The sequence below is a fragment of the Capra hircus genome, chromosome 11 (genome assembly GCF_001704415.2).
Source record: "Capra hircus breed San Clemente chromosome 11, ASM170441v1, whole genome shotgun sequence".
NCBI lineage: Eukaryota > Metazoa > Chordata > Mammalia > Artiodactyla > Bovidae > Capra > Capra hircus.
The window spans coordinates 100,244,642-100,267,037 of NC_030818.1; the positions used below are offsets into that span (position 1 = coordinate 100,244,642).

Here is a 22,396-nt window from a genome sequence, read left to right on the forward strand (position 1 = left end):
TTTGAGTGAGTGCCTGTCACCAGGGCCTGGTGAGGTCTCCTTAATCTTCCTACCTCCCACCTCCAGACATTCTTATCAAAACTGGAGTTTCAAACTTGCTAAGTCAAGGCATTCCCCGGTGACCCCTCTCCCTGGTGGAAGGAGTTTGCTGGAGCGCTGGTGGTATTCCCAAGAAAGCCCAGCATTCCTGAATCAATCCTCAGGCCCCAGGAATTTACAGCTGACAGCCAGCTCCATATGTAGCCTAGAGCACGCTCAATGCCCTCAGCTCATCCATCACATACAGAAATTGTTCCTCTGTGCCTCACCAAGGCTGTAGATGAAATGAGCTGAATCTGTCAACCGAACGTTCAGGCCGAATCCTGATAGCGGCACCTCCTGGTCAAAGTGTAGAATTGCAACCTGGCTCTATCAGACATGAATGAGGGCAGCCAGCCAAAGGGTTCAAGTTGCAATCCTGAAATGAGCAAACCCCTAAGTCAGAGAGAATTCTATGGCTTAGGTAGAACCAAAAATGTTTTTTAAACGTTTTTAAAAACTAATGAACCCAGCTCGACTGAGTTAGAATGTGAGGGAGGGGTTCCTGAGGAAGAGTCAGGTGGCTGTAGCCACGATATACAGAGAAAGAAAATCGGTGATTGGTGGTGATTCATGGGCTTCCCAGGTGGCTCAAGGCAGGATACATGGGTTTGATCCCTGGGTCGGGAAGATCCCCTGGAGAAGGAAATGGCAAGCCACTCCAGTATTCTTGCCTGGAGAATCCCATGGGCAGAGGAGTCTAGTGGGGTATATTCCATGGAGTCTCAAAAGAGTCAGACGCGACTGAGTGTCTAGACAACAGACAAGTCAAGTGAAGAGGAGACAGTCTGTGGTCCCCTTGAGGCCAGAGCGTGTAGGACAGAGAGCAGCAAAGAGCAGGTGGTCTGCAGACGGCATAGGTTTCCATCCCCCAGCACTGCCATCTGCTAGCTTGAGACCTGGGCAAGTCTTATAATTTTCTGAGCCCTGGCTCACCATCTGTAAACAGGTGGTAATAATAGCCCCCACCTTGAAATGATGCCTGTGTGGCACTAAACATAGTAACTGCTCTGTCATCCTAGCTCTGATGCTGGAGAGCCACAAGAGTGTTCCTAGTGCTGAGCAACTGCCCTGGCTGGCCGGGCACATTCACTGGGAGCTGGCAGGATGGTTCTGGCCGGAGCCCTGGAGAATGCCCCCTGCCTTGCCAACTAAGGTCAAGCTGGCAGGCATCTTGGAATGAGGCCCCCTTCTTCACTTCCCAGGTGTCTCTCTTTGGCAGCCGGTTGGCTGGACTGGCCCCGGGAACCAGGGGCATGAGTGTTCTCAGCAGAGGTCGTGTGCCTGGTAGCTGGGGCACCTGCCCTGTGCCCTCCCTGGAGGCTGGGGCGACTGCGAGGCTGGAGCTGGGAGGATGGCTGAGTCCTCAGACTGGAAGCCCTGTGACCTGGGATGTCAGAACCAGGACTTTCAGGTGGTTGTGCCGATGGTGATACTGAGGCTTGGAGAGGGAGGGGCTTGCCTGATAGTGGTAGGAGAGTTCGGTGGGCATAAGCGTGGTGCCCGGCTCTGGGCTCTGGGCTCCTCTCGAAATCTTACCGAATCCACAGTTGCTCCATGGGGGGATGGGCTGTCCTTGCTTTCATCTCCTGGACTCCAGGTCTGGAGAACCCAGCCACTGCTCTCTGCCCTAGTCTTTTCCACTCCTCCTCCCCTAAACCGAGACCTCCTTGCTTGCTTGGCTTCCTTTAGTTTCTGCAGCAAGCGGGCTGCCGGGACCTCGCTGGTGGGGGAAGGGGAGAGCTTCAGCAGGAAGGCAAGAGCAAGACCAGTGTCAGATTGCATCATGCTCTCAGCCCACCTGCCCTGCTAACCTGTACACACGCAGGTCCAAACACGCCACACACACACACACACACACACACACACACGGTACACGCATGCAGTCTCAGGTGCATGCTCCCGGGGAAATGCAGGCACACTTGTGCACACATACACACACATCCCTGCATGCAGGCACGCGCTCCAGGGTGCACACATTCCATCACGAGGTTCAGACCCGGAGGCTGAGGCCCTCCGCCTGTGGCCTGGCCGGCAGAAGAGGCTCACGAGTTTCCGGATGAGAGCATGCACAGAATTCCAGACATGGAGGGGATTTTAACCCTCTATTTTTATAGGTGAGGAGCAAGCCTCCAGACAGCAAAATCAGCAGCCTTGTTCTGAGTGCTTGCCACCTGCCAGCCACTGAGAGATGGTCCTTGTCTCCACAGAGCTCACAGTGGGTGGCAGGGGCAGAGTGCATCGTGACTGCGCTGTGATGGGCCACACTCGGGGGGCACGGCGCACGTGGGGGCGGGGGCCAGTCACTGAGGCAGAACCAGGCAGGCCCAGGTGGTCTGCCTCCATGAAGCCACCCCTCCCCTAATCTGGAGCCCATCCTCTGGCTCCAGGGCCTTTGGGGGTTGACAAAGTGGCGGTGACCCTAGAAGCTGGGTGAGTTTTGGGCTCACATCACCTCTCCCTGTCACTCTGGGTTGTCTGGGCCACTGGCAGCTTCCCAGACCCCACACCTCATCCCAGGGATCCATGCCCTCCCCCACCCCACCCCAGAGAGGGTAGCCTTGTACTTTTGAGTCTAGCTGATCTGAGTTTGAATCTGGGCTCTGTCACTTAGCAGTCAAATGAGGCTTTGAGCACATTCTTTAACCCAAGCCTCAATTTCCCTATCTCTAAAATGGGATGACACAAATGGAGGCCGTCACTTATAACGGACACATCCATTATCTTGATTGTGGTGGTGATTTCATGGGTGTAGGCACACCAAAACTTACTAAATTGAACACTTTTAGCTATGTGCAGTTTATAGTTAGAGCTGTACAAATAACGCAACATTACTCTCCTCACCCCAACCGGCCCCGTCGCACACAAGCACACAACTAGGAGATAGACAGGCGACTCTGGGGGTCCTGAGCCTCCCTGCTCAGCGAGGCTGCCCAGAGGGGAGTCCAGGGGCTGGGTAGGCTGGGTTCACGGCCTCTGGTGTCACCCAGCCGCTGGGCCAAGACAGGTTCTGGAAACCACAATCTACTCTTTCAACCTCGGGCACTTCCAACCTTGAGTCCTTCCTGCCTCCCTCCCTCCTGATCCGCCGTTGCCAGGCTGCGGTTGCCATGGGCACATCTGCTGGCCCCACCCTGCCTAGGACTACCTGGGCAGGTGGTTGAATGAAGGGGAGAGTCTTGGACATTTATCCATCAGAACTGCCTCCAACCTCACTGTTTGTGAGATATTTCCCCTTCCTAGTCCCAGGGGCAGGAAGGACATGTGAGCCCTGGGACTGGCTGGTGGGTGGTCTGGTGAGATGCCAGGGACTGCACATAGCATAGGGCTTCCCAGGTGGCTCAGATGGTAAAGAATCCGCCTACCAATGCATGAGACACAAGTTCGATCCCTGGATCGGGAAGATCCCCTGGAGCAGGAAATAGCACCCCCTTCCAGTACTCTTGCCTGGGAAATCCAATGGAAAGAGGAGCCTGGCGGGCCACAGTCCATGGGGTTCCAAAGATGTCATAACTAAGCAGCAGCTGCTGCAGTTCATAGGATGAATGCTCTTGCCGCCCCTCGGTTGGGCTGGGTTCTGCTGCAAAGGGCTGAGCAACTGCTTTGCCACCAAACCTCCAGGCCCCTTCAGGATGCAGGAGCCTGCATCCTTGGAAGCAAGGTGACACCCCTTCTGGGCTTACGTGGATCAAAGCAGAGGTATCCGCAGCCTTTCCCAATAGCATCTGTTAAGGACCCTGACCTTGGTCAGTCTCTAGTGTAAATGCTCCCACCAGAAACAAGCACGCTCCCCGCAAGTGCAAAAGCTGGGACCGGGTCCACAGAGGCTGGAACCAGGTGGCTTGGATCCAGATCTAGCCCTGCCACCTGCTGACCGTAGGACCTCAAGCAAGTGACCCCGCCTCTCTGACCCTCAGTCTCCTCTTCAGCAAAGCGGGCACATAGCAGCCTCTATGCTCAGGGCCACATGGGGAGTGCAAGGGAGGCAGGGCAAGCCTGAATGTAGCCCGAGGCTTCTGGGAGGGCCTTCTGGGCCGAAGGAACAGAGGCTGTAAAGGCAAGGAGTGAGGAGGCCTTGGTACCTTCTGGAAACTTCGGTTTAGCTGAGGAGGGGGAGGGATCGGTGGGGGCACACACCTGTCCTGCTGGGAAGGACGGATCCGTCATCTGTACACCCAATTACCTTCTCCCTCTGGGCCTTGGAGTTATGAGTTATGGGCTTCCTAGGTGGATCTAGTGGTAAAGAACCCACCTGCCATTGCAGGAGACGCAAGAGACGTGGGTTCGATCCCTGGGTTGGGAAGATAGCCTGGAATAGGAAATGGCAACCCACTCTAGTAATGTTGCCTGGAAAATCTCATGGACAGAGGAGCCTGGCGGGCAACAGTCCATGGGGTCGTGAAGAGTCAGATTCAACTGAACACGGACAGGGACAGACAGCTTCTGGGCCTTGGATCCCCCTCTGCACAGGGGGAGGAAGTTGGTCTCCAAGCTCCTCCCAACTAATCTTTCTGGAGTTGAGTTCTCTCAGGTGTTGGGGGTGCAGGGCTTGTGTTTCCCCTCTCAGAGGTAATTGTATTTGAAAAGAGCCAAAAACCCCTTTGTGTGAAGGTTCACTGGGCCCAGGTGGAAGAGGTCTGGGCGGGCAGGGCTCTGCCCCCGGCATCCTGTCCCCCATAGAGCCTAGAGGGCCCCCTGCCGCCTGGGAAGAGCCGAGGTTCTGGAGCCGGACAAAGACGTGTGCTCTGCAACCTCGAGCTAGCCATCTACCTCTCTGAGCTTCAGTTCTGCCTCCCCAGTGGTGGGCATGACGCCCACTTCCTAGGGTCAGAGTGGGGGTGCTGGGTGATCTGTATGAGGCTCCCAGGGCCATGCCTTGCCCTGGCCCAGCTTAGCAAGGAGCTTAGCAAGGAGATGTGTGGGCTGCCTGAGACTCAGGAGACAGCCCCTCCTGTCTCCTGACGCTGCGACCTTGGCATTCCGACCTCAGTCCCAACAGCTCAGTCTTTTGTCTTCTTCTCCAGCTGGTGGGGGATTGGCTACATGCCTCTCCCTGCCAGGCCCCAGCATGGTCTGTGGGGATGTGCAGGGTCAGGGTCCCCCAGGGGGAATGGGGAGCGGGGGGAAAGAGGTGTGGCCGCATGAAGGGTCAGCTCCTCAGGGCTCCTGATGACAGGTGAACATCCTGTTCTGAACCCCATGGCGGCCTGTCTGGGGGATAAGGGTGCCCAAGGCCAGGAAGGAGCCGCTGGGAGGGGTTGGCAGGTGAGGTGTGGGGGCTGGCTCTGGGTCACTCACATTCCTTCTCGTCTCCCTCCAGTCGCGATGTCCGGCAAAGGCTCCGTGGTTCTGGCCTACAGTGGGGGCCTGGACACCTCCTGCATCCTCGTGTGGCTGAAGGAGCAAGGCTATGACGTCATTGCCTACCTGGTGAGGGGGCGCCCGGCGTGTCTTTCTACCTGTTGGTCCTGCTGCCTACCTGCCCACTGTTACTAATCCAAGCCTGCCCCCTCACCCAAGCCTGCCTGAAACTGTAGGGAAATTCTTGTTTACTGTCTCTTTCTATCTGTTAGGTGAGCTCCTTTGATGTCCCCCAGGTCTGAGATGTGCCCCCCAGAGCATAAAGGAGGCTGGCTCTCCGTGCACTCACTGAAGCAGGGGCAGGGGGCACCAGGAGTGAGTGTGGTGCAGCTGCTAAGCCACCCTGCCCAGGGAGGGACCAGGGGCTTGGCTTGGGTCTGCTGAAGACCGTGGAAAGTCACATAAACTTTCCCTTTCTTGCAGCCCTCAGTAATTCAGCAAAGATCTAGGTTTCTACATGGGCTAAGCTAGATGATTAGAGATCACCTAATTCTGGAACAGCAAATAGGCCACAGGCCATAGGTGATAGATTAACTAAGATGCCACTCCCCCATCCAGGGTCCATAGCAGATATCCCTAATCAAACCAGCTTCACTTCTGATAAACCTGGACATAACCTCTGAGTCTTTCTCCATAAGACTGGCAAATTCTAGAAATCTAGCTTAGGCCAAACAAAACCAAAAATAAACAACAACAAAAGAAGAAAACCAACATAATTCAGTTTTTCATATAACCAAGAAGGCCAGGGTAAGATAGCTTCAGGCAAGGCTGAATCCAGGTGCTTATCCAGATTTGCCTCCATCTCGGCTTGGCGTCAGTCTTGGCCTCTCCACAGGGCAGGCAAGGCTCTCATCATCCCCTAGTCTTCTGAGAGAAAGGACTCTCCCCAGAGGCTCTGATGGAAAGGCCAAGGGAACACTCATTCACTGGCCCGAGTGCCTGCCCACCACTCATTTGCCAGTATGGCTGTCCCTTGGAGGCTTGTCCCTATAGTGAGCAGGAAACATTTGCTCTCATCCACCCCTGTGTGTGGGCATCCCAGGTGGCGCTAGTGGTAAAGAACTTGCCTGCAAGTGCAGGAGGTGTAAGAGATGAAGGTTCGATCGCTGGTTTGGGAAGATCCCCTGGAGAATGGCATGGCGACCCACTCCAGTGTTCTTGCCTGGAGAACTCCACGGACAGAGGAGCCTGGTGGGCCACAGTCCATGTGGTCTCTGAAGTGACTTAGCACTCATATGCATCCCTGTAGAAAGAGGTCCCAGGAGAGAAGGTTCTCTTCCCAGAGGAAGTGGGGGGGCGGGGGGCACTGGACAGGAGAAGTTCGTTCTTTTCAAGAATGGTTTGCAGTTAAAGTCAGTCTACCACTGGTAACAGTGCCGACCCCATACCACTCCAGTGGAGGGCGAGGGTGAGGCCCAGGGAGGGGAAGTGTCTGGCCCACAGCCCCCTGCGGAGAGCAAGCGATGACTCTGAGTGAACGCAAAGAGCCTGGAGTGTGTGCTTCGTGCCATGGTGGCACCGATGGGTGGTCCGGACCCCAGACTATCACCAGGCAGATTTAAAAGCTGAGCGGCCTCAGGAAAAGCCCCTGCAGCTGGACTCTGGGAACACTCTGGAATCTGCTGAGCAGAGTCCAGGGTCAAGGTCTGGGCAGGAGGCCGCAGTGTAGCCAGCAGAAAACATGCCCGTGTCTAGACGGGGCTGTCGGAACCAGAGGTCAGGCTCCAGCAGGGGGACAGCTGGGCGCTCCTAGCCTGGGCCTCTGCTTCCCGCCGGCTCTGGTGCCCAGGGCAATCAAGTTGCTGCACTTGGCTGGGGCAGTGAGCAGGGAATCGGGCAGCTGCTGACAAGCCAACCTTTGTACTGGCTTTGGGGGAATTTCGGGAAAAGATTGATGGGTCCAAAGGCACCTTTAGACCTTCAGTGCAGTGACAGCGAATGTTGCAACCCCACAGCCCAGGTGCACAGGGCCAGATTCAGCCTGCCTAGCTCCTTGAAACTGCTTTCCAGAGCCTCAGGCAGCTCCAAGGAGTACAGCGTCCCCAGACCCTGGTTCTTGTCCTTTCTCCTTCCTACTGTGAACTCAGCCATCCAAAGAAAACCACCTTCATCTGTAGACAGTTGTGTGTGAAAGACACCCGCCCAGGACTCACCCTTGGGTGGAGAGGGTGGGGTGGGGGGGTGACGTTCTTCTCAGCTCTTCTTTCTGCCCCTGGGCTGATGGGTCCTCTCTGCATCTGCTTGTCAGGCCAACATCGGCCAGAAGGAAGACTTTGAGGAAGCCAGGAAGAAGGCGCTGAAGCTTGGGGCCAAAAAGGTACCAAGTGTGGGCAGGGTTGGGGGCTGGAAATGGGATCTGACATGTTGGGGTCAGCTGTGGGGGTCCCTGTCCCAGAGCTCCTTGCTTCCTATGCCCCTTCCAGTTGGTCCTCTTGCTTCCAAGAGTATGAGGTCAATTCCTTCTGCTTTTGGTGTGAGGGCTTCCCTTGTGGCTCAGCTCGTAAAGAATCTGCCTGCAATGTAGGAGACCTGGGCTCGATCCCTGGGTCAGGAAGATCCCCTGGAGAAGGGAAAGGCTGCCCACTCCAGCATTCTGGCCTGGAGAATTCCATGGACTCTATAGTCCCTGGGGTCACAAACAGCCAGACATGACTGAGCAACTCTCACTTTCACTTTGCTGTGTGAACCATCTTCTAGTTTCTCCTAGCCTCTCTTCCACCCCATCACCTCCCCGTCCCACCTCCCCATCTGTCTACATCTTCCTCATCCATCCATTCACCTGCCCACCCCTCATCCAGCTACCTGTCCACCCACCCATCCTTCCATCCACTCAACAGTATCAGTGAGCAGCCCATAAGATGAACTTGGCTGTCATAGTCCCTGCTCACATAAGCTCACAGTACAAAGGAAACACAGTATCTGTGAAGCGCAATAAAACTCACATCAGAAGCATTAGGAAGCTGTCCAGTTCACGGTGTCAGATACAAGTTTTCCATAATTCTAGTTTTTTTTACTGGAAAGCTTGAGTTTTATCACTGGCAACAAATACTCAGTTTTCCTTGAAGTGACAGGGTCACTTTATTTTCATGCAAATCGTGGCCAAAAACCCGAGTCTGAATTGGCCTTGTTTTATCTGTCAGTCTTTCATTCAGGTACGAATGACGGTTTATGAGAAGAGTGGCTAATTTAGCTAGTAACTCACTCGGGCGTGCAGCAGAAATGCTTTGTGTGTATATCACATTTTGTATGCAAGAGTTGGGGCTTGATTGCTGGCTCAGTGGCAAAGAATCCACCAGCGACTCAGGAGACACAGGTTCAATCCCTGGGTCAGGAAGACGCCCTGGAGGAGGGCGTGGCAACCCACTTTAGGATTCTTGCCTGGGAAATCCCATGGACAGCGGAACCTGGTGGGCTGTAGTCTATAGGGTCACAGAATCGGACACAGCTGAAGTGACAGCATGCACTCAAGAGTCGAGATTTAACAAAAGTGAATCATTTTCTACTGCATTTTCAAGACCACCCTTAAGCATCTGTTAGCCGCGTCTGCCTTAGACGCAGGCCATTGGAGACTCTGTCTTCTGACAGTGCCCTGTCCTTGCCAAGGCTCCCTCCCATGGGCTGCTCTCCTGTAGGTGTTCATTGAAGACATCAGCAAGGAGTTTGTGGAGGAGTTCATCTGGCCGGCCATCCAGTCCAGCGCGCTGTACGAGGACCGATACCTCCTGGGCACTTCTCTCGCCAGGCCCTGCATCGCCCGCAAGCAGGTGGAGATAGCCCAGCGAGAAGGAGCCAAGTATGTGTCTCATGGCGCCACAGGAAAGGTGAGGCCAGGGTTTGTGGCTGGGGAGGGTGAGGATGCAGGGGCCTGCCAGGGGGATGTGGACAGCCAGGCCTGATGGGCGGTCCTCAAGCAGTTGTTAGTTCTCCCCCAGAACAGTCTGCTGTGCCATGGACTGGCCCACCCAGCATGACTAAGGGGACTATGTGGACAGACTGGCCCATCCACTCTAAGAGGAATGTTTCCAGCAGCAAGTCAGGGACAGCTCCACTCTGTGCCCCAAGTGTGTGTCTCCCATGTTCCCGCTGTGGTAGAAGCCGTGTCACCCCATTTTTGCAGACCTGCCTCTGAGGCTCAGGCTCATCTTTTTCTTTTTTCATGCCTAGTATTAGTTATTTCAAAACTATTATAAAAGATGAAAAACCATCAAATATCCATAAATAGGGTGTTGGCTGCATAAATAACACAATGGTTTGCAATATAGTCATGAAAAGGAGCGAGCGTGATCACCCAGAATGCATATAGTAAGTGAAAAAAGGCAGGGTGCACAATTGTATGATGCCATATACTACATTTTGCATAAGAAAGAAATACTGGGAAGCTACATGGAAACTCTCCACAGTGAGTGGAAGGGGCAGGAATGGAATAGATGTCTCTGTTGTGTGTGGTTTTTTTTGTTTGTTTGTTTTTTTTGGCTGCTCTGGGTCTTCATTGCAGAGCAAGAGCTTAGTTGGCTGCAGCATGTGGGATCTTAGTTCCCCAACCAGGGATGGAACCCGCATCCCCTGCACTGCCAGGTGGATTCTTAACCACCAGGGAAATCCCTCTTAATAACGTGTTGCATAGATCTGATTTTGAAAACTTCGAGGTTGAATTTAAAAGATAAAATTCACTAAGCCATCTATCTCGAGAAACTGAATGCAGATGGAAAGAAATGAAACTACTGTGTGTCCAGTCTGTGACGTCATCACACAGAAGAGAGTATTCCAGTGTGAGCTCAGCACATAATATTCCACTGAACAGTAGGCTATGTTCTGAGGCGGACATCTGGCCACGGTCACCGTGGGAGTCGTTGTGCAGTGCAGTGGACAGGAGGCCACCCGTTCCCAGAGGGCTTGAGTCCCAGCTGTGTGACCCTGAGTAAGGCCCTTGCCTTTCCTGAGCCTCAGTTTCTTCACTTGCAAAGTGGAGAGGAGACCCTGTCTTTGTTTCCAGGGCAACCGCATTACAGACTGTGCGGTGTAAACACCAGGAACGGAGACTCTCTGGAGGCCAGAAGTCCAAAACCAAGGTGTTGGCAGCCTGAAGGTGCTAGGGAAGGGTTCCAGGCTCTCCCCTGGTGTCCTTGGCTTGTGGGTGCACCACCCCAGGCCTCCATCTCCACGCGCCATCTCCTTGGGCGTCTTCACATTTGTCTTCCCCGTACATGTCTGGTTCTGTGTCCAAATTTCTCCTTTATCCCAGGACACCAGTCATACCCACCCTAATGACCTCATCTTAACTGGATGATGTCCGTAAGACTCTATTTCCAAATAAGGTCCCGTTCTGAAGGGCTGGGGGTGGGGGGGCGGTTAGGGCTTCACCATACTTTTTTCTTTCTTTCTACCTTTTGTGGGGACATAGTTCAATCTGAGATACACCTTCTCCTTCCGGCCCTTGTGTGCAGGAGGGCGGACAGAAGGGGGACCCTGGGGGTATAAAACAGGAAAAGCCCTCAGCACTGTGTCCCGCAGGTGACAGACTCAAGAAACAAAATTCCTAACCATGCTGACGGCCTTTGGACAGTGTTACTGGAGACTCTGGGGCTTCCCTAGTAGCTCAGGTGGTAAAGCGTCCGCCTGCAATGCAGGAGACCCAGGTTCGATCCCTGGGTCAGGAAGGTCTCCTGGAGAAGGAAATGGCAGCCCACTCCAATATTCTTGCCTGGAGAATCCCATGGACAGAGGAGCCTGGTGGGCTGCAGTCCCTGGGGTGGACTGAGCGACTAACACCCACACACACTGGAGACTAGAGCTCTCAGCGGACACACCGCCAACAAGGATGGGGTGCTCCAGCACACACGTCCTGATCAGACGCGGCCCCCCACCCGAGGCAGTGCAGGGTGGAGGGGGCAGGCCCTGGCACAGTGTGACAGTGAGTCACACTCAGATTATGATGGACGAGGCGCTGTTCGGGGGTGGCCTTGCCGAGCAGCCTAGGACTTCCCTGGTGGCTCAGACGGTAAAGCGTCTACCTGCAATGCGGGAGACCCGGGTTCGATCCCTGGATTGGGAAGATCCCCTGGAGAAGGAAACAGCAATCTACTCCAGTACTATTGCCTGGAAAATCCCATGGACAAAGGAGCCTGGTAGGCTATAGTCTATGGGGTCGCAAAGAGTCGGACACGACTGAGCGACTTCATTTTTATTTTGCCAAACAGCGCCCCCACCAGGCTGCGCCGGCTCGTGTGTCTGGAAGCTCACTCGTTCGCCTGGTGCTCAGTCAGCAAGCTTGTGCGGGAGTCTGTGAAGGGTGCGGTGCGCGCCAGGCTCCTCTGTCCATGGGGATTCTCCAGGCAAGAAATACTGGAGTGGATTGCCGTTTCCTCCTCCAGGGCATCTCCCCGACCCAGGGATCAAACCCAGGGCTCTTGCACCGCAGGTGGCTTCGTTACCACTGAGACACCAGGGAAACCCACCAAAGCAGCTTAGGTTCATTGTCTTTAAAATAAGGCCAATTTTATTTTAAGAGAGTCTCGTGTTTGGGACGAGGTTGGCAGATGAACTCGTTAGCACTGTGCCACCTGGGAAGCCATTCCCAGCTACCTGTGAGCTAGTCTGGCGGGCTACTGTCCATAGGGTCACAAAGAATCAGACGCTACTGAAGAGGGACATGGCAGCCCACTCCAGTATTGCCTGGGAAATCGCATGGACAGAGGAGCCTGGTGGGCTACAGTCAATGGGGTTGCGAAGAGCCAGACATAATTGAGCACGTAAGCCCACAGGCGGAAACAGAGGCCAGCACTTGTGTGCGTTTCTCCATTTGGACACAAGAGGGCACCAGAGGCTCAGGTTTGCGGCCTTCCTGGGCTGACCCTGCAGGGAACCTGTTTCCCTCTGGTACTGCAGGGCTTGGGTTCTGAGAATACTGTCTGCGGTAGTTTTGTGGCCTCTGGAGATCTGGGGACGGTCCTGCAGTTCAGTGTCCATTAGAGAGTCAGATTTGAAACATCACTGGGGGCTCCAAGACCAGCAGCTAGGCCACAGGGGACGGGGGGCCCGTCTGCCCTCCACCCCAACATCTCCCATTTCTTCTGGGGGTTGATGGGCATGACTTACTCCCATGCCTTGGTTTCCCCTTGTTTACATGACCTGGGAAAGCCCCCAGCAGCCTCTGAAGACAGCTGCCTACAAGAGGAAAGAGATTGGGGAAGAGCAGGGAGGCCTGGAGGGTTCCAGAGGATGCCAGGCGTGAGACGGGGTTGCTGGGGAGAGAGGGGCCACCCACCTGTAGGGGCTGGTGGTCTGTTTGCCAGCCCCCCGCCCCAGGACGGGGGGTGTCATGACTTGAACACATGAGATGAGCATCCAGAGTGAGCGACACAGCCGCAGAAGGCTGGCAACCCAGAGTCAGATCCACATGGGACACCTGAGCCAGAACTTTCCGCAGGTTGGGCAGTGGAGAGACCCAGGGCCTCGGGGCCCTCATTCCAGCCTCTCTCATGCACTGGCTCACTGACTCCGCCCACTGAACCCTTACCCAGCACTGGCTTTCCTCCATGCCCTGGAATGTTCATATGGACAAAGCCAGTTCAGTCGTGTCCGACTCTGACCCCATGGACTGTAGCCCACCAGGCTCCCTGTCCGTGGAATTCTCCAGGCAAGAATACTGGAGTGGGTTGCCATGCTCTCATCCAGGGGATCTTCCTAACCTAGGGATCGAACCTGCATCTCTTGTGTTGGTGGGCGGGTTCTTTATCACTAGCACCGCCTGGGAAGCTCGTATCGGGGACTAACCCAGCAAGGGGTAATGGTGGCCCTGAGGCGTCAGAGGGAACAGGAGTCAGCAGTGATGTCAGGCAGGAAGGGCACCCCAGGCTGCAGGAACAGCTTGTGCAAAGACCCGGAGGCCCGAGATGGCTTCCCTGCCCAGGCCTAGCCCATGTGGCGCCTGGTACAGAGAGGGCTGGGGCCCGCCCCTTCACAGCCCTTCGGGGACTCTGATCCCTCCCCGTCAGAGGGCTGCACGGGAGCTGGGGTGGCCCTTCCTGAGCCTCTTCCCTCCCTCCCTCCCCTGGTTTTGGAAGAGGGGCCTGGGAATAGGAGCCGCAGGGCCGTGGACAGCAGTTTTGTAGACAGCGCCATCTGTGTGGCTCGTCCAGGAGCAGATGGGAGGGCCCCGTGCAGTCCCCAAGGGCACACCTGCACTTGCGCACGTGTGTCTGCGCGTGGACACATGGCAGGTGTGCAGGATGTGATATACCTCCCCCCTCGGCCCCCTGGAACCTGCCAGGGCCTCCCTGGGGCTGGGGGTCCTGGAGTTAGGAAGGGGAAGGACTGGACAGGTCTCAGAGCCTGTCTGGGACAGAGTTTTCAACTCTGGCTCCTGCGAGGGCATCTGGCTCGGGAACAGATGGGTGTCCCCTCGGCGATCCTGTTAGGCAGACCCCAGCCAGACATGCCAGTCCAGGGAAGCACAAGCCACCATTGTGCTGGGGAAACCTGAAGCCCTAGAGGAATAATCACCATGATATGCAACACTGGACCATATGCTTTACGAGTCTAAAGTAAGCCTGCCTCTAATCAAGTACCACCGCCGCCGCTCCAGGAACTGCAGCCCACTGGCCCTTGAGCAGGCGTTACCACCTGTGCCTCAGTTTCCCCATCCATGTTGTTATTCGATGTTCAGTCTCTCAGTCGCGTCCAACTGTTTGCAACCCCATGGACTGCAGCACGCCAGGCTTCCCTGTCCTTCACTCTCTCCCCGAGTTTGCTCAAATTTACATCCATTGAGTTAGTGATGCCATCCAACCATCTCATCCTCTGAGATGGGGATAAAAATGGGGCGCTGCCGTGTAAGGATTTGCGGAGTTGTGTATGGAGCTCAGCCCCGTGACCTGACGGTGAGCTGTCAGGGTGGGATTGGTGCCTTCTGGCTGTGTGTCCCTGGACAAGTGGCTCCACCTCTCTGAGCCTGAATCACTTCATCTGCAAAACAGGGTTAAAAACCCCCCACTGGTGCCAGGTGGCTCTCCCGTGGGAAAGCTAGCACAAAGTAGGCCCTCACTGGAGGGACCAGACGGAGGCCAATGGGGACGGCTGGTCTGGCCCAGCCCATGGGCCCGGGGAGCGATCAGAGAGGAGCAGCCTCAGCTCCTGGCTCCAAGGAGAGGGGCTGAAACCAGTATTTCCGCGTCGCCTGACAAGACTCTGGAAAATAACATGTTATTCCCACCGCTGCCTGGCTGCGCCCGTGCAGTTTTCACAGTAGGCGAGAGGTCCCTCTGTTATTTCCACAGCGCTTAAGCCTCCCTCCAGGCCGCCGAGTTGATGGGGGGCAGGCGGGTGGCTGGAAGCCATTGTCTCCAGGGCTGGCGGGCTGGGCCCTCTCCTCCTCCCCTCGAGGGCGTAGACCACTCACCCGAGGGGGATGGGGGCAATGGGGCCCCCATGCCCCGGCTTGGGCTGGGCTCTGTGCCCTTGGACAAGCCCCTCCTACCTCTGGACCAGTTTGTGCAGAGAAGCAAAGGGCCTCGGTGGTCATCCGCATCCAACCCCTCCCCCAAACAGCTACGGTGTAGACGAGCTACCCGAGGCTCACAGAGGACACGGGGCTCCCAGTTCAGTGGACACAGTGCCATGAAAGCCCCGGAGACGAGCTCGATCTTAGGGCCAGTGAGGCCAGGCAGGAAGAGGCTGAGGCGTGGGCAGCCCCAGGGAGGCTGCCGAGGTCTCAGCGGAGCCAGGCCTCCAGCCCCGCAGGTGTACGCGCCGCCCCCCCCCACCCCCCGGAGAGTGGACATACATGATGACCCATATTCGAGGCCTGTCGCGTTCCCAGGCACACCCACCCGTGCCTGTGCACGCCGTGGCCTACAGCCCCCACCTGCCACGGTGCACCCTCACGCCGGTGCACACGGAGGTCCTGATCGTCGCATCTCAGTTGCACCATCACGTGGGCATCTTGTGCGTACACGTCCTGCACGCTCGAGTCCCCTCGCAGCTCGGTTCTGCACTCAGGGAGACCCGGGTTCGAGTCCAGGGCAGAAAGCCCGCTCCAAGAAAGCCCAGTGTTCATCTTTTAGACGGCTTGGTAGCACCCGGTTCAGGAGGGGAGAGCCTGTGCGGGACAGGAGCACCCAGGGGGCACCGTCAAAGGTCGCCCGGCACTGCCTCTGCCCTGAACCCTCCCAATCAGTCCCCATTCTGTGGCTCCTGAAACCCCCTGTTGTATGTTTCAGGGGAACGACCAGATCCGGTTTGAGCTCACCTGCTACTCGCTGGCCCCCCAGATCAAGGTAGGATGTTGCTTCTCTCCTCTAAAAGGGTAGGTGCTGGTGGCTGAGGCCCAGAGTGGGGAGAACAGGGCATGGTGCTCACTGGGAGGTTCCCGAGACAGGGGCCTTGTGGCGGGTGGTGCCCTTCTTCCATGGAGCACTCCCTCCACTTACCCCAGCTGCAGGGGACAGCACTCTGTCCCTGACCGTTCGTCCTTCCCGGAGAGGCTGCCCCGGCACCTGGGCGGGTCAGGCACTGGACGGAAAGACAAGGCCGCCCTTCCAGCAGCATCCTTGCGGGTCCACGCCTACCTTCCCACGTGCGGACTAGGACCATTCTGGGCTGATTTCAGGGCTGCTCACAGCCCTCCACCCCGGCGGGAGCCCCCCAGCTCAGGCCCCCTCCTTCTCAGCTGCCTGAACCAGACTCCGGGTTCTTGGATTCCTTCCTGGGAGGGGGAAAAGCAGGCCCAGGCCTCTGGGCATCTAATGAACAGAGCCCACAGCAGAACTGCACTGCGCGCTGCAAACGCAAGTCCCAGGGTGATTATTTCGATTTTTCTAGTGGCCCCGTCAAAAAACCAAGATGAAAAACAACAGGTAATGTCATTTTAATGATATGTTTTATTGAACCTTGTATATCCAAAATGGTGTCATTCAACGTTATCGATGTTGAAATAGTTTACATTCTTTCCGTACAAAGTCTTTAAGAGCCGCTGTGTGCTTTCCACTTAGAACCAGGACCAGTCACAGTTCAGGCCTCCGAGGCCATGTGTGGCCCGTGGCTCCCACTTTGGACAGTGTGGGTGGGCATGGCTCCAAGCTTCTTTGCGGCCACTTCCAGCTAAAGCTACAAAAGATGTGCCCTTCCCAAGTCCACAAGGGGTCCTAAGGGCTTTCATTTTTTTCTTTTAAGTGGAACCTCTTTCTCTGTCCCTTTAACCAATCAGCCAGCAGCTGCTTAGGGGGTGAGAGTGGCCCAGAGGTGAGCAGTCATAAGCTCTAGTGATCTGCTTTGACCCCAAACACCAGGAGGCAGAGAAGCCCCCCAAACAGAAGCTGTGTGTTGATGCTGCAGGCGTGTGGGCCTGGGCCCTGGCCTGACCCTGACTCTCTGTTCCCACAGCAACTTGGGGGGTCAGGGTGTCTGGTTTCTGGGTCTTTGTCTGCAGAAGCCAAGCCCAGGGGTGGAATGGGGCTTGGTAATGGGGCCCCAAGCTGGTCTCTGGGAACCAGGATGAGGCCAGAGGGTGCTCTGCTCATTCCAGGACTTGGGTGGGGGGCACAGCCACCCTAGCCCCACCGGCACCCCCAGCCTAGAAATCAAACCAGCTTCTCCATCTAGATGACACCTCTCCACCCCCAGTTGAGCAGGGGCCTGGCTGGCTTCAAGGCTGAGTAGGGGCTCTTCTTGGGCGACCTGTCCCTGACCCTCCACCCCCAGGCTGGTAGGATGAGTTCTGTGCCTCCAGTCATGCTCCAGTTCCCTTCCTTTCCCCCACCCAGAGCAGCCCTGGGCTGGGTGGCTTTAGTCACCAGGAGCAGGGGGGGCCCTGGACCTCTGGACAGGAGTGCATTGAGAAACTTGAGGCTTGTCTGGTTCAAACCCTCACGTCTCAGTTGGGGAGACTGAGATCCAGAAGGGCAGGGACCTGCCTGGGGACACGCAGCCATTCTGCCATGGAACTCAAGCTTTCTCCAAAGCCACCCTCTGGGATGGCAGGCTATGTCCTTCCCCTGCCTAAGGGGGTCCCCTGCCCACCGACCTTCCTGTTGGCTACGCTGATCCCCCCACCCAGGCTACCGGTGGACCCTCAGGCCCCTTATCAGAGAAGGTGGCGCTGCAGCTTCAGCGCCTGGAGGAATCAGCAGGCCTGACTCCTTGTCTCGTGTCCAGGTCATCGCTCCCTGGAGGATGCCTGAGTTCTATAACCGCTTCCAGGGCCGCAACGATCTGATGGAGTACGCGAAGGTAAGGCCGGACTCTGCCATCACCCCGGCCCTCGTCCACTGCCCCCTCCAGGCATGTCCCTCCAGAGGTTCGAGACTGGGGCTGGTACCCGTGCCTGGGGACCAAACCTCAGCCCTGGTGCCCTCCCCCAGCACCTGTTCCCTGGGCCAGCCCCACAGAACTAACTGGTCCTCGCCAGGACTGAGCATCTCTCAGGTCACCCCACCCCCCCAACCCCAGGCTACCCAGCGGGAGGACACCAGTGCCCCTCCGCTTCCCGCTCAGATTGGCACCTCTGCGGTGTGTGTCACTCAGACGGGGCTGTGAGCGAGGCTGTTCTCTGCCCCTAATTACCTGACTAATTGTCCCCGGTGCTTTCGCAGGAACAAGTAGGTGCTCCGAGGGCCAGAGGCAGACAAAGGCTTCTGCAGCACCAGCCCTTTTTGAAGTACAAGTTGCAAGAAAACAGATTAGAAGTTTTGCATCAAGATCCTTAGCCACTCCCCAGGGTACCTTTCTTTTTAGCGACTCGGTGGCAGCGCTTGACAAACAGCCTCAATCAATCAGACAGGGGAAAGCAACCTGGTGCACGCACCAGAAAATTGCTCGGGTTTTTAAATAGCAGTCGCCAGGGCTGGCTGTGAGCTCTCGCTGCAGCCAAGGTGCCGCGTGGCGGGGGACGCGGCGGGGACCCAGCCCTGCCCCTACCGTCAGCATCCCATTAAGACCTGGAGAGCTCTGAGGAGAGATCTCCTCGACCATCTGTTGTTTTATTATTAAAAGGGGAGTTTACAAGAGCAAGCCCATATGTTGCCAAACAAATTTCCAAATAGCAGAGCTATTAAGGGAACGGGGTTAGAGGCTTTCTTCCCCTCCTTGGTCTCCTCGAGGATACAGAATCTGAAGCACGTTTTATCTTGAAGAATAATGAATCTGGAGCCCTGGCCCATCCCTGTTCTCACGCCAGCAGTCGTGGTTGGAGAAAGGGCTGACCCGTAACACTGTCCTTCGTTTCTGTGAAGCTCCCAAGCAGAAGCAGCTCCTGGGTTTTGCCAGAATTTCTGAAGTCATTGTTTGTCCCAAGGTTCTTGGCTCAGCTTCTGTCTTAAATAACCTTTTAAACAGGAAAGTTTGCCCTGGCGAGAGAGTCTGGGTCGCCACCACTGAGCCTCCCTCAGAGGCTGGTATCAGAATCGAGCTCTGAAAAATCTGACCACGTTCTAGAATGATGGCCGTGTCTCTGCACCCGGGAGTGACCGGAATAATTGAGCAGCAGCCAGACTCTGTCCAAAACTCAGAGCCACGCAGCTGCTTCAGCTGAGACAAAAATCAATGGGGCTTTGAAAAAGCCCCGCTTTTGAGACCCGTTAAGTCGCCCAGGCCACAAGGTGCTGTAGGGAGACTCATGGCAAACACGCATTTGTATCACTCTCCATCTCCCCCCACCCAAATCCATCATCCAACGGGAAAACCACTCAGAATCACCCCATCCTTATCACTGTCACCATAATTCTTTTAAAGCCAACGTGCAAGGTCGGGTCCGGAAAGCGGGGCGTCGTCTGTGTACACGCAAGAGGCAGTTTTGTTTTTTGTTGGCAGTTGCATCCAGAGTTTCCGGGGTGTGGGTGTGTGTGTTGGCGGGGAGCTCAGGACAGAGAAGGGAGGGGAAACAAGCCTCTTTGGTTGAGGGCCTGTGTTTGGCATTTGTGTGTGTCTCCCTGCCGAGGAAGGGTTGCCGGTCCTGTTCTTCTCTCTTTGCTCCAGCAGAGCCCCAGTGGGAGAGAAAAGGCAAGAGTGGTTCCAAACCACTCCCCAGAAGAAAGGCTCCAAGGAACCTGCCCACTGGCTTTCTCAGCCCCGAGCCCAGGGAGCTGAAATCTCCTCTTTGGGGATTTCAGCCCAGTTGGCACAGACAGGGTCCTGGTCCCCACATCGGGCCTTCTCTGCCTGGAGACAGAACAGGGCGAGCATGTGGATTTGACTCTGGGCACCTCTGTCGGGCAAGGAGCCCCTGACATTGATCAGCCTCGAAGTGAAGTGTTCCGTTCACCCATGTGGTCTCCACTGAAGAGGATGCAGATTTTAGAGTGGATGTGGGCTGTTGCTTTAAAAACGGAGTTTCTTGGTAAAACTGGAAAAAATATCCAGAAGGTTTAATCTAATTTATTTTGAAATTTTAAGGTGGTGATGAAGGAAACAGCAGGTCCCTGGAGGAAGCCTCTAGAATCTTAGTTGTGGGTATGAGCTGAGCCAGGGCAGAGAGCTGTCCGGAAAGATGGGGTACTGCTAGTGGAGACTGGTGGGACCCACCTGGGCGAGGTGCTGAAAAGGGTGCCTAGGAGGCAGAGCGGGAGTCTTGCTGATTTACAGGGGCTGGGCTAGGCTGGCGTAGCTGTCTTCTGTAGCCGGTGTACCCGGGAGAAGCAAGCAGGATGGTATCCTGTGCTGGATCCAACCAGGTGTCAGCCTGGGTGGCAAGGGACAGCTCAGGAAGCAAAGATGTCTTTAATACCAAAGACCAACGCGTCACCCACAGCCTTTCAGGCCCAGGGTCTCCGGGGGGGTCTCCCCCTAAACAAAGAATTGGATCATTTGGGAAGCAAAGCGTCATCAGATGGAGGGTTACTCCTCTTCAGGGCTGCAGGGTGGTGCACTTGGTGACCACAGGCAGAGAGGAGACGTGGGCCCAGGAAGTGCCCAGCCACACCCTGGGAACAAGTGTCCTGAACCAGAGGCTCTCGTGGGCGCCTCTTGCCTCCTTGGGTGAGCATTAAGCACCCCCGTGGGTGCGCATGCCTTGGTCGAAATCCACAGTGAAAACTGGGTCCATTCCACCTCCCAGCTCATAGGGTGGCAGTCCACGGACGGTGCTGGGAAACCCTCAGCACCTGAAGTGTGGACTCAGAATCTTCTGGAAGAAACCTCCAAGGTCAGCATGCACTCCACAGCATCTCGGACACTGGGTCTTAGAGTCTCTCTACCTGGGGGTGTTCAAAAATGGGGCCATCACTCCCCAGGCCAGCCTGGGGTGGGGAGAAGGAGACTGTGGGGGCAGGGGGCGGTCCAGGGTCTTGTTGGCCTGGGAGCCAGAGTTTGGGGGTGTCTTTGACTTTGAAAGGAAACCGAGGCAAGCAGGCCTGACCCTCATGTCCTTCAAGCTGCCTTGTGCCAACACTGTCTTACCTGTCTTGTCTTAACCTCTTACCTGCAGCAACATGGAATCCCCGTCCCAGTCACCCCCAAGAACCCGTGGAGCATGGATGAGAACCTGATGCATATCAGGTAAGACGGACCTGCCTGTCCACCGCTCCTCCAGGCCTCGGGGAGCATCCACCCGTCTGGGTCATGATGGGCCCTCATGGACGGAGCCCGGCGGCCTCAGGGAGGGCAGACCGCCTCTTGTTGGTGTGTCCCTCTGTTCCTCCTGCACTGACCCCCCTCCTCTGTCTTCCTTCTTTCTCCCCTGCAGCTACGAGGCTGGAATCCTGGAGAACCCCAAGGTAATCCCCCGTTCCCCCGAGCCCACTGTCTTTTGGTTTTGGCTGCTCCATGCCGACACGGTCTGGTGTGTTTGTAGCCTAATTTGAAATTTCACGGGGGGCCGGGCATGGGGCTGGGGCTGAGCCCTGCCTGTGTTCCCCGACCCTCCCCACCAGGCCCCCTGTCGCCTGCCCACTCCTCACTGCGTTTTTTCAGATCCTCCCCCCTCCCTGGCGCTCTTTTTTTTTTCTTAATTGCTGCCATGATGAATAGGGGAAGGAAATATTTCAGGGAACGGAGAGTGCGATTGTGAGACAATAAAGAAGCAATTAGGCAGATGAGACACTTGTGGGAGGGCCCAGTCTGTGCCCACCAGCTCTCGGGCTGCCTCAGCCGCTGCCACAGGGGGAGATGGCACAGATCGGAGCCTCAAGACCCGTTTGTCTGGGCCTGGGCTCCGCACACGCCAGCCAGCCCGCCTTGGTCCGAGGTCCCCAGCCTCCCAGGCTGGCTCCCTCTGGACCTCAGGGCCCTGTTTGAAGTTAAGGTTTTTCTCCCTTTTGGGGGGGTGGAGGGGTTCCTTTGTGTCTCCCCCTGTCCACCGTGGGAGATGGGGGAGGCAGGATGAAATCTATCCTGGGAAGAAAGAAAAAAAAATCTCTTTGTCCCCCCAGGGACCGTCTCCATTCCCTGGCTGATTTGAGGGTGGGGTGAGCTGGGGGTGGGCAGGGGCCCTTGTGCAGCTGGGCCAGGGCGGTGGGGGGGGGGTGCGGGGGTGGGGGGCGGCACTCGATCTAGGAAGGCCAGCTGGAGAGGATGGTTTGGGCGAGGGTGAAGTGAGCCTGGTCCTGGGGAGAGCTCCCCGTGGGGACCGGGCCCTCTGGATCGGTGTTGGCAATAATCCAACCTATACCAGGGGCTGTTTCTGGAGCCAAGCCTGGGATCTGCGTTCTCCTCCGCTCTGAGCCTCCTTGTGTCCTGGGGGAGGAAACTGAGGCCCAGAGGAATGACCCACCCTCCCAGAAGCCTCCAGTTCCCCGATGGCCTGCACACCTCCCCTCCCCACCCTCTCAGCCCTCAGTCCAGCGGTGTCACTCAGCAGAGCCCACACCCTCGTCCCCTGGGGGCTGATGGCCCCACAAGGCCACTGCCTGCTGGTCACAGGCTTTTCCAGTTCATGCTTGGCTGACCCCATGACACTCAGGCCGGCCACCCCTAATTAGCCAGTCAGTCAGCGCCCCGGGGGCTGGGGGAGGCTGAGCGGAGCCCAGCA

The 22,396-nt window shown here is 56.4% G+C and overlaps 1 protein-coding gene across 1 annotated transcript in view; it reads left to right on the plus strand.

Moving 5' to 3' along the window:
* ASS1 (argininosuccinate synthase 1) overlaps positions 1-22,396 on the plus strand; it is a 51,351-nt gene that overhangs the window by 2,446 nt on the left and 26,509 nt on the right. The window contains exons 2-8 of the mRNA XM_018055982.1: positions 5,399-5,508; positions 7,688-7,756; positions 9,072-9,260; positions 15,657-15,713; positions 17,590-17,664; positions 20,855-20,925; positions 21,113-21,143. Coding sequence (XP_017911471.1) covers positions 5,404-5,508; positions 7,688-7,756; positions 9,072-9,260; positions 15,657-15,713; positions 17,590-17,664; positions 20,855-20,925; positions 21,113-21,143 — 597 coding nt within the window. The 5' untranslated portion in view covers positions 5,399-5,403. The remainder of the gene's footprint in view (positions 1-5,398; positions 5,509-7,687; positions 7,757-9,071; positions 9,261-15,656; positions 15,714-17,589; positions 17,665-20,854; positions 20,926-21,112; positions 21,144-22,396) is intronic.